The 10,377-nt window shown below is 38.7% G+C and overlaps 2 protein-coding genes across 3 annotated transcripts; both read right to left on the bottom strand.

The window, feature by feature from the left end:
* Positions 1 to 468: 468 nt before the first annotated feature.
* Positions 469 to 2,787, bottom strand: LOC109988693 (tetranectin). The gene is given in 4 exon segments (XM_065948233.1): positions 469 to 1,461; positions 2,361 to 2,390; positions 2,393 to 2,458; positions 2,603 to 2,787. Coding segments are annotated over 4 exon segments (606 nt in total). The 5' UTR covers positions 2,706 to 2,787; the 3' UTR covers positions 469 to 1,054.
* A 292-nt stretch (positions 2,788 to 3,079) lies between these two features.
* On the bottom strand, positions 3,080 to 10,105 carry exosc7 (exosome component 7). Of its 2 annotated transcripts, XM_020640241.3 has the most exons (8): positions 9,961 to 10,105; positions 9,739 to 9,840; positions 9,270 to 9,364; positions 7,867 to 8,032; positions 7,365 to 7,435; positions 5,893 to 6,016; positions 5,649 to 5,804; positions 3,080 to 4,319 (listed from the first exon to the last, which is right to left on the bottom strand). In XM_020640241.3, the coding sequence occupies exons 1-8, from the start codon at positions 10,015 to 10,017 to the stop codon at positions 4,215 to 4,217; spliced, it is 876 nt and encodes a 291-aa protein (XP_020495897.1). In that variant the 5' UTR covers positions 10,018 to 10,105; the 3' UTR covers positions 3,080 to 4,214. The 2 variants fall into 2 exon arrangements, with proteins under 2 accessions (XP_020495897.1, XP_065803995.1); XM_065947923.1 differs by lacking the exon at positions 9,961 to 10,105 and having other exon boundaries at positions 9,654 to 9,794.
* Between the last annotated feature and the right edge of the window lie 272 nt (positions 10,106 to 10,377).

Raw genomic sequence — 10,377 nt, 5'->3', positions numbered from 1 at the left:
AAGATGATTGATTCCATTTTATGGTATCTCTAGTAAATACAGACTGGAAGTATAGCTGCCTTAGCGGTTAAGAAATTGAAAAAAACTAGCCTGGCTTTGTCCAAAGATTAAAAACAATCTACAAAACGTTTTTTTTCATGAACAAATTATATGTATTAAATCCCTGAAGTAACTTTATTTAGTGTTGTCACTTAAAATCACTACTACTTTACAGGCAACACATTTTTCAGAACTATCTGTTTCCCTCTAGTCTTTTTGCTAATGAGCTAGCAAGCTAGCAGATGTTAGCCATCAAATTAGGTGGTTTCAATTTTGCATCAAGGTACTTCCTAAAATATTTCCTTCCAGAAATGTCAGGAGAGGAATGGAGCTTATAGTTTATTGATTTTTTTTTTTTTTATCAGGTTATAACACGAGACATTATAGGAGATTACAAGACGAGTGACAGAAAACAATTAAGGCTTAAGGTTGAGTTTACTTTTCTCTTTAATGCAATATAATAATTTCCAGCTCAATGCGAGTTCTGTTGTTAAATACAGTAGATGGGAAAGAATGTCTGCGATTAAACCAGTGATTCTCAGCCAATGGGTTTAACTCCTATCATAGGTGTTGAAATACTGCACCCAGTTTTTACATTTGTGAAAGGTGCCAGCACCAACACATACATTTTGTCATAGGAAGGCTGTCATTTTCATTCAACCATTAAGTATATGTTTTAGAATTAATGGAACCATTCTAACTTTAAAATAAATCTTTGACATCAAGGCGGGGTCATGGATTTCTTTCGGAAAAGACAAACAATTTTTCTAGACTGAAAGGCGTTCTTCTTGGTTTCATTGTGACCACAAAGAATGCAGTAAATGACACATCTCCAGATCACGTCTTTAAAAAATACAACTGTGACCTTTGGGCAAACATTTGGTCTCATTGCAACACCAGCTGAGAACCACTGATTTTAAACTCTTTTTAGAATAGTAGGCAAATTGGCATTGCAGCAAGGGTACAGACTGAAAGCAGCTACAACCATGCGTTGTCTATGATGACATAAATGGAATCAAACAATGTTGAACTGGCAAACAGAGGGCTTCTCGTCACGACAGTTCTCATCAGACCACTTCCCATTGGGGGCCACAGACAGGACAGCACAGTTATGGGACATCCCACCATCTGGCTGACGGGACTGGTAGTTGGATGTGTCCCAGTTTTGGAATGAAATGCTGAAGCCAGACGTATCCATCCAGGTGCCCTCGGTCACCATGTCGTTGACGCCCAGCCAGATCTGCTCATCAGGGCCGATGCTCTGGCGGATGTAATCTCTGAGCTGGTCGTTCTCATCGCTGGATGTGGGCGTGCCAAGGACACCGCCCATGGCGTTGCAGTCCTCACTGGCAGTGTGATAGCGTTTTCTCAGAGGGTCAGCCAAGTAACACTTGCCATGGATCTTTGTGCCTTTCAAACAGACTGAAGTGAAAAATAAAAAGGAGCAGATGTTAGATGTATGTCATCATTATTCATTGTCATGAAACAGGAGATAGTTCTAATAGCCTTTGTCAATGGGATTAAAAGAAGTCCTCTAATCTGTTTTTGAGACAGTTAATAAGCACAGTATGCTTAAAATAAATGGGCAACATGATTGCATGATAGGAATGGATATAATTTTGTGTTCTGGGCAAGAGGTCAGAAAGTGTATTCCATGTGTTTCCCAGATTAGGTATTTGCACTTTCAAAAACCACATGTATCCCATCCGTCTGAATCTTACAGAAAAGCATACCTTAGACTTTGGACTCCAACATGGACACATATTTAGTTCTCTGAACAATGTAGCTAATGTTGTAATCCACTACAGACAGTTACTTATCTAAGCCTGGAAGAAGTACATCTTGCTCAAGGACACTAGCAGCTGAAAGTTCACTGATACAGGGGCTAAAACCGGCTTAGTTTCCAATCTAAGATCTGATTTTATGCGATCGCTGGCAACATTATCCTGTTAGGGACCACCTGGGCCAAAAAAATAAATCACGTTTGTCTCCCATTGCCCCTCCAGCCGTAAACCTGTGTGTCATGGTAATTTAATTTATCTAGGAAATCTCAGAAAAATTTACTCAATGAAAATTCAAAACCATTCAATAAACTCTGATAACTATTATCCATATTGCTCTTTCTCCTCAGCAACATGATTTAATATTTCTTACTACTTTTATTCTGTTTCCTGCTGACATGAAGGACTTTGTTGTTTTGTAAAAAGCTTTTTAAAATAAAAAGCTAATATCATTACTATTCAAAGAAGATTTTGGCAGAGCACCCCTCTTCAAGACTCTCTACAAGCTTTATTATTATAATGTTCAAAAGTGGAGTTTACCTGTCTGCAGGGCTTGTTGTTCCTTCAGAGGTTGAGCTCCTGGACGATGTCTTCGATCTGTTTCTGTAGCTCCTCAATGGCAGGATCCTTTGTTGCTTCTGATTGCAGCCACATAGAGACAAAAGGACATTTAAATCAGGTGTTATTTGCTTTGCATGCTCAGGGATTCATGAATATACAGAAATATGCTGCTTGAAGAGAGTTCATAAAAGAGTGCCTGAGATTATGTTTCTGCAGATTGCCTTGTACCTTTTTCAGTGGCTTCTTCTTCAGAGGATTCTGCTGAAATGAGTAGTTCACCAGTACCCAACACTCCAGCAGCGCACACACTCCTTTGAACTCCATGATGTGAACTTCAAGAATGACGCTGCTCCAGTGTGTGTGGATGGATGGATGGATGGATGGATTCTCTCTCTCTCTCTCTCTCTCTCTCTCTCTCTCTCTCTCTCTCTCTCTCTCTCTCTCTCTCTCTCTCTCTCTCTCTCTCTCTCTCTCTCTCTCTCTCATCTCTCTCTCTCTCTCTCTCTCTCTCTCTCTCTCTCTCTCTCTCTCTCTCTCTCTCTCTACTCTCTCTCTCTCTCTCTCTCTCTCTCTCTCTCCAAAAAGAGAGAAGGCTCATCTTGCTTCAAAAACTTTATGTGGATAGCCAGAACTAACAAAAACCTGATCTGTGAGACAGGTGGATACAATACAACATACATATCAAAAATAAATACACAAACTGTGAATCATTTATTGCTTAAATGGCCTAATAAAAGGGGTACAGCATCATCATTATAAAAACATGGCAAATATTTTCTTTCTCGAAAAGTTTTGCCTGAATTTTTTTGGGAAGTCCTTAGGACTGTTGCCATTTGGAAAAACAAAAAAATATTCCCAGGTGTTTTTGGCACCTTATTCCAGCCATGAACAACCTGTTCTCTGCATACGTTTTTAGTTTTCAAAATATGCAGTGTGAGTTTTAGCCATAAAAAGGACTTTGTTTTGGACCCGCCTGCTACCAGTCAGCACACACCCTCTAGCAGTCTGAGGGAAGAGTGGAAATGATCCAGAGTCACATCTGGTCTTTCTGTAAGATTTCCATTCGACACAATCCTCGACTGACACGTGGCAAAAAGAACAGACGCACAGAGTCTGGACTCGATTTTTCACTTCTGTCTTGACAGCACTGTAATAAATATACACTTGGAAGTATTGAGCATGCCAGTTTGTTTATTTTACAAATTACTGATCTCAAGTATCAACTGTTCTCCCCTTGTTATTACATAGAAATATTAGGGTTGCAGCCTGTATTATAAAGTAAACACAACTCTCTACTTACACAATAATATCAGGGGTGTGTCTATCCACTCTTCCTACCCTGTAGTTAGACAGCAGGCTGATATTAGAGGTGTGTTTCTCACCTTGTTACCCTGCAAAAGAATAGTTAGATTAAGATTATAGCAGTCAGTAATGTTAAGGGTCCAGGCTGTATTCTAAAGTATCTTTATGTTTGTTTTCAACAATAATATTCAGGGTGTGTGGACTTCTTTTCTAATCACATCACTTTAGGTTACACTGACTGAACAGGAGGCGGCTGTGGTTCAGTGGTAGAGTCGGTCGTCTCTCAACCAGAAGGTTAATACTAATGGACACTTTACATAGCAGCCTCTACCATCAGAAAGAACATGTGTGGGTGTGAAGAGTCAGAAAGACTAGAAAAGTGTTATATAAGCTCAAGTCCATTTATCATTTTTACAGAATATCTTCATGAAAAAAACACCCTCAAATACAAGACGGATTTAGAAGTTCACATTTCTATTAGAAAATTCTGCATACATGTACAAACACACATACTGACGACACAGTAGTTATTTAACCAAGGAAGCCAACTTTCTGTCGCTTGGTTCCCAAACTCTCTTCCTGCTGCAGAAGCTTCATAAGAGGAGCATGAAGAGCTTTCCCCACCCGTTTACCTGCCTGGAGACAACAGAATACGTAAATACCTTTATGATGTAGAATCTTACACACACAGTATCAGATTCAGTCTGTATTAACACATATAACTCTGTACTTTATGTTAAGAAAGTTGTAAAACTCAAGATTTTTCAGCAACATTATCTGCACACCTGCTCCAGAAAATCTAAATAACTCACAAGTGTAAGTTTTTTTTCTCCCTTCTATGAAAACTGCTTGTTTCTACCTAAAGTCATGTGTGAGATTGTTTCTTTAGGATATAAGACATCTAATCTCCCTTTTGGTTTTTGTCCAAACACCTTTATGTTTAGGACAAAAGAATAAATAACCTGTGGCAGACTGAAAATGACTTTACTGTCACTTTTCTTGTGAGTGTTCCTCAAGTTCGCCCAGCAGTATGTGCCCCTTCTTTTTGTTTTTTAATTGTATGATCCTGTAACCCAACCAGCACCTGAGAATAAAGGCTGGCTGTGCACGGGGTACCCTGTTGGTCATCTTTATATTTATGTTTTTTCTCTTTCCTCTTACAAATCATTCTCTTATCAAACTGTGGCAAAGAATGAGCCACTTTAAATCAATCCAATTAAATAAAGCAGTGTGTTTATATTTATGTATTAGTTTATTTGTCAGGGAAAATACATGTAGGCATTGGCACGTCTAATTAAAGTGCAACCGATGCATCTAAATAAGACTTAGCAGAGTCAGATTTGTAGTCCTTATCCCAGTTTAGGCTTTTAGGAAATAACACACGATACAACAACACTAAAATAGACATAAAAACTATCAATCACAGCAGACATAGACGGGCAGCTACAAGGATGGATAAAAGCTAACAGTAAAGCACACAAAGACACTAAGCAGATTGATAATAATGACTAAGAATAAGAAGTAAGAACTAGAACTGAAATAACAACTAAAAAGAAACAAGAGTAAAAGATAAGTAAAATATGCTGTGCTCTATAAAACCAGTAACTTAGTGGTCACAGATTTCCAAATATGTGTGCCTTTAACTAAGAAAAAGGACTGCTGCTGTTTTACTGGTTTAACTGCCCCTCTTGTATACTCAGTTAAAAGAACCACAAACTACATGACTTTTAGAGAAGCAGGTTTTGTTGCTTTGGGTCATCGCTGGGCTAGCTCTTTCCATTGTGTCACACTGAGCTAACAGGCTAACAGCTAACAAGATATTATGGCTGCAGAAAAGAGACTGTATTGATCCTCTAATAAAGCTCAAATCAAGTCTGTAATTTTGGAAAGAAAAAGAAAAATTCTGCTAAAGCTTCACTTGAGTCGACAGGACAACAGATGGCCGAGGACGAGGTCTGGACTCACCTCTGTCATTTCATAGATGCTCTCTGGGTCCAGGCTGCCTCCACCCACCTTCCTGGTGCAGGTGACGGTGCCCTTGTGTGTGACAGAGATGATAAGGCTGGCAACAGAGCAGGCCTTCTCCTGCAGGGTGGCATCCACTACGTGCCTGTGACCCACCTGCAGAGAAAAAAAAAAACACAATGTAAGGGGGAGCCAAGCACTATGTAATTTCCCTCTAATAATGGTTTTCAGAAAGTGTACTTACCTTACACAACGTCACTATGCAAGGAACGTTTTCTACATCGAGCCTCATGCAATCATACGGATCATCCGAAAGCTCAATTTCCTTTCCTCCTTCGTCGTCAGATGATATGTGCACTCTGGGAATTCTGTCATAAAGACAATTAGAGGAATGTATAGAAGTTTTCAAAGGTCACACATTATGCAAAATACTTTTCACCATGTTTTTTGAACGCTCACTAATGTGAGCTCAAACAGGCCGTTTGAAAATGTTCCCTTTGTGACATCACAAAGGTCAGTGACCCCTCCACCAGATGGGTGACACTCCCACAGCTAGGTGTTTGTTCTGCCCTCTGAGTCTGCCTTCTCACCGTAAACAATAAGGCATGGAGCGAGAAAGACCGAGGCCCTTTCCGAATTGTCACAGTTCAGTGGGCAGTACGTACTATTCAGTATGGAGTTTCAGTATACTGAACTTTCATGGTCATTCAGTATGCATTTTTTGGGTCCACCTCAGTATACTGAACATTTCAGTATGGATACTAACTTCCGGGTTTTATGCAGTATGGATCGGATGCGTGCTTTTAGGAAATGAGTTGTATTTTACCAGCCACAATGCTGTGCAAAATTAAACGTAAATCGTAACGTCACGTCCGCCTCCAAATCAAAACAAACGAGCGTGGATTAATTGAATCAATTTTTAATCTAGAGTTAAAGTCCCGACTGAAATCACTACTTTTAATTAACAACAGCAAATATAACAAATATCTGCATTATTATAAAACCGTTCTCCCTCTATTTAAATAATGATTTCACTATTTAAATGTGTCTTTATTGGTTTATTTTACTTTATATTCCGTATCTTACTGTCTTTCATTTGTTCTTTTCTTTATGTACTGCATGTTATTTAATCTGCCTTTTACTTGATTTACATTGTGATATTGTTTTTTGTTTACCTGACTGTATATGCGCATTACTCCTCTTGAATAAACCTAAACAAAAAAAACAAAAAAAACGGGTGGATGCGGCCGGTTCGGGTAACGTAAATGACGTCACTTCCTGACTGAATGAATCAGAAGAAGTAGGAACAAATATCTGCCTACTGTGCGTGCATACTGAATAGTAGGTACTAACAGTATGCAGCACAGATAGTACGTACTGCGTACTGAAAGATTGAGTAGGTACTTGGCAATTCAGATACGGCCCGAGTACACTCAAGCCCTTCTAGAGAGGGGGGTGTGGTCAGACACAGCTCATTTACATATTTAAAGGTACAGACACAGAAACAGCCTGTTCTGAGCAGGGCTGAAATAGAGGGGTTTATAGACATGATCAAATACAGGATCAGAGTGGATTTAGAACAAGAAACTTCACACACATGTTTTGAGGAGCTCTGAGACTTATTTACACTGAAGAGGAGGAGGATATGTGACCTTCACATTGAGCAATCGATCATTTTAAAGACCTTGACAAATACCATTGGAGCGCTTTACTTACTTTGTGTTGAAGAGAGCTGCCTTGATAGCTATTGAAATGGCATCATACAGGTTTCCATCACACTGCAGGAGCTGTGGGAACATATCAGTGTGAGATTTTACCTTAGTGAGGAGAACTGAACTATATACACAAGGACGAAATGTGCTGCTTGAGTTATTCCTGCTCAGAAACTATTTGCGAAGACAATCTGTATTTCACAGACCTCCTTACCTACCCCCATAAAATATACTGAATTGTGTAATTCTGCATTTCTTGTTCTTTACTACACGTCTTTATCAACAAGAGAAAAATGTCCAAAGTGTGTATGACCCACATGGGCCATTACTATAACCACATGTTAATACAGAGTTCATATGTGATCCAAACAGACAAAAGCTGGAGGGGAAAGGATTATTACATAATATTTTATTGTTATTTATTCTTCTACATTATTCAAAAGGGACAGAGAAAATACACAGGATTTAGAAAGTTTAACAAGACATGACTTCATGCTGCCACTCACCAGCACATCCACATAGAGGACCCAGCAGTGCTCTCCTGCACTGATGCTGAGGCTCTTCAGGTCCACACTGTGTTTGTTGTTGAAGACTTTGTAGAGAGTATTACTCAGCTCTGTGCCAAGCTCCTCACCTCCTCTGCCCTCAAACTCAGGGGTGGCGTTGGCTGAACTGGTGAAAGAATGGTTGTGCTTTTTTTATGATTTTTTTTTTTTGTAACTTACCTAACCTGGATGTGTTTAAAATAAGACCAGAGATGATTCAACAGTTCCTCCTAGTGGCAGGGTATACATCAACACATGACAAAAACGTAGGACCTATTACCAAGGAAGCAATCTTTACCTTTGGGAACCATGAAAACCAATATTTATTTTGGTTTTTAAAACAAGTTTTTGTCAAAAGCAATTGAAAATGTGATTTCATTTAGAGTAATTTCAACAGTATAATGAGTTAAATTGTACTTATTAAAAGTAATGTTAGTAAGGTGCAATAAAATCTCAATAAATTGAAATCAGACTTTTGATTGGTTCAACATAACTTGTAAAATGCACTTCTTCTTTGTAAAGTGTTGGTTTATATGTTTTCTTCTGTATAGCACATTGAGTTTACATTTGTATGAAATGTTCTGAACAAATAAAATTACATTTCTTTTTTTATGTCTCACCTCAATATTATTCTATTATTTGCACAGGCATATGTGTGTATGTGGGCAGTTGAGTGCTTGTAGCATGTAAGGTAGCAAATGGTGTTTAACTATGTGTTACATTTCATTGTGAGATTGTCCACAGTGGTGTAAAAAAATTACCACTACTGATTATTTAAAGGTAATCTACACTGACAGCATTTTACACTGATAATATTCATACTGGACGTTTTCGTAAATATTATTAAAATAATAATAAAGACAGACACAGTCTGTGTCTTAGTATTATTGTTTCAATTGATGTTCCTGAAAAATGCACATGTAGTAATATGTAGTGTCAGTATTATATAATGTTGTGTTGTACATAACAGCTGTGGCTCACTTGGTAGAGTTGTCGCCTCTCAACCGGAAAGTTGACGGTTCAATCCCCAGCTGGGCAACATGTCCGATGTCTGAAGCAGTGTGATTGCTCCCACTGCTTCAGTGGTGGTGTATGAATGGGATTAGTTACTTCTGATGATACTACATAGCGATCACTACCATCAGTGTGTGAAAGGGTGTGAATGTGTAGGTGTGACCTGCGGTGTAAAAGCGCTTTGAGTAGTCGGAACACTAGAAAAGTGCTATATAAGCTCAAGTCCATTTTTCCATTTACATAAAATGTTGGTCCCTGACAGGAGCTGGTAAGTGTGACTGGTTTGGTAGCAAAATATATACAAAATAAACCTCTGTTTATACAGAAGTCATTATGTGTACAATACATACCAATCCACAAAGAACTCCAAATAGCCTTCGTTTGGGACCAGAGGTCTTGGTTTTCCAATTTCAGCTTTAACCCCAACTAGAACCGCGGTGTGCCCCTGAAAGAAAAACACAAGAGAACAGTTGATCAGTCATCTTTCTTTACGTTAGAATCAGAATCAGATTTATTGGCCCTGTATGCTTACACACACAAGGAATTTGGCTTCGTTGAACTGTGCTTTCAGCGTACAAAAAGTACAACATTAAATAAACACTAAACAAGGCTAAACAGTGCAAACATGCTGAGATGAGCTTGATAGTAAACACGTGATTATGTAACAGATGGTTAATAAAGGTAGTTTTACAGTATTACAATAATATACAGAGATGAAGTAGAACCATACTAACATGTGTTGCCAAGGTAACGAGTGTGTACCAATAGTCTTCTTCGTGTGAAGACAACATGAGCCAACATGGAGGACTTCTACATTACCAGTGTGATTTTAGCCGAGCCGTCCGTGTTTGACACCACATCAGTCTCTATTTCCATGTGTCTGTAGTCCTCACAGCCTCTTCCATCCACCCGTAAGTCATCCTGATGTAAACAACATTACAGTATCAGACATAGGAAACAGTAGGGCAGCTTTCTTTCTAGCGTTACACAGAGTAAATGTCCGTCTTGGTGTTTATCGAAATTATCAAGGTAGTTACATACCCGAATACCGTGTAAAATATACACCTTTTCCGCCTCGCTAACTTGTACTGTAGCCATGTTGTTGAACCGCCTGCATGTGAGTGAGTCGCTACCTTATGTCGTCATCATCAGACGACGAATAAAAAAAAAAAAAGGAGCGTTTGAATTTGCCCACTGTGTTCACTTATGTCTCGATTTAATAACCTCAGCGTGCAAGAAAGAGCGTACCGAAGAAAAAAACATTGAAATTGAGACAAATTAAATTAAAATGACACATGGTGTTGCCTGATAAGGGTCAGTTACTTTTATGGTGTGTAACTCTCTTTAAGTTAGTATTTAAATTGATCTTTTGTGGTTTCTTCTTCACTTTTGAATTGTAATGCACTAATATTTAAGTTTTTATCACAGTCAGACTGGATTTCTTTTATTAGTTCTAAT

This window comes from Labrus bergylta, chromosome 19 (genome assembly GCF_963930695.1).
Source record: "Labrus bergylta chromosome 19, fLabBer1.1, whole genome shotgun sequence".
NCBI classification, from domain to species: Eukaryota; Metazoa; Chordata; class Actinopteri; order Labriformes; family Labridae; genus Labrus; species Labrus bergylta.
Note: the sequence above shows the minus strand (reverse complement) of the source record. Positions and strands in the feature narration are given on the sequence as shown.

Coding starts and splice junctions, on each gene's coding strand:
- exosc7 (XM_020640241.3), bottom strand. CDS start 10,017: ATGGCTACAGTACAAGTTAGCGAGGCGGAAAAGGTGTATATTTTACAC. Junction 6,017..7,364: donor GCAGCTCTCTTCAACACAAA/GTAAGTAAAGCG, acceptor TCTTTATGACAG/AATTCCCAGAGTGCACATAT. Junction 5,805..5,892: donor GCATAGTGACGTTGTGTAAG/GTAAGTACACTT, acceptor TTTTCTCTGCAG/GTGGGTCACAGGCACGTAGT.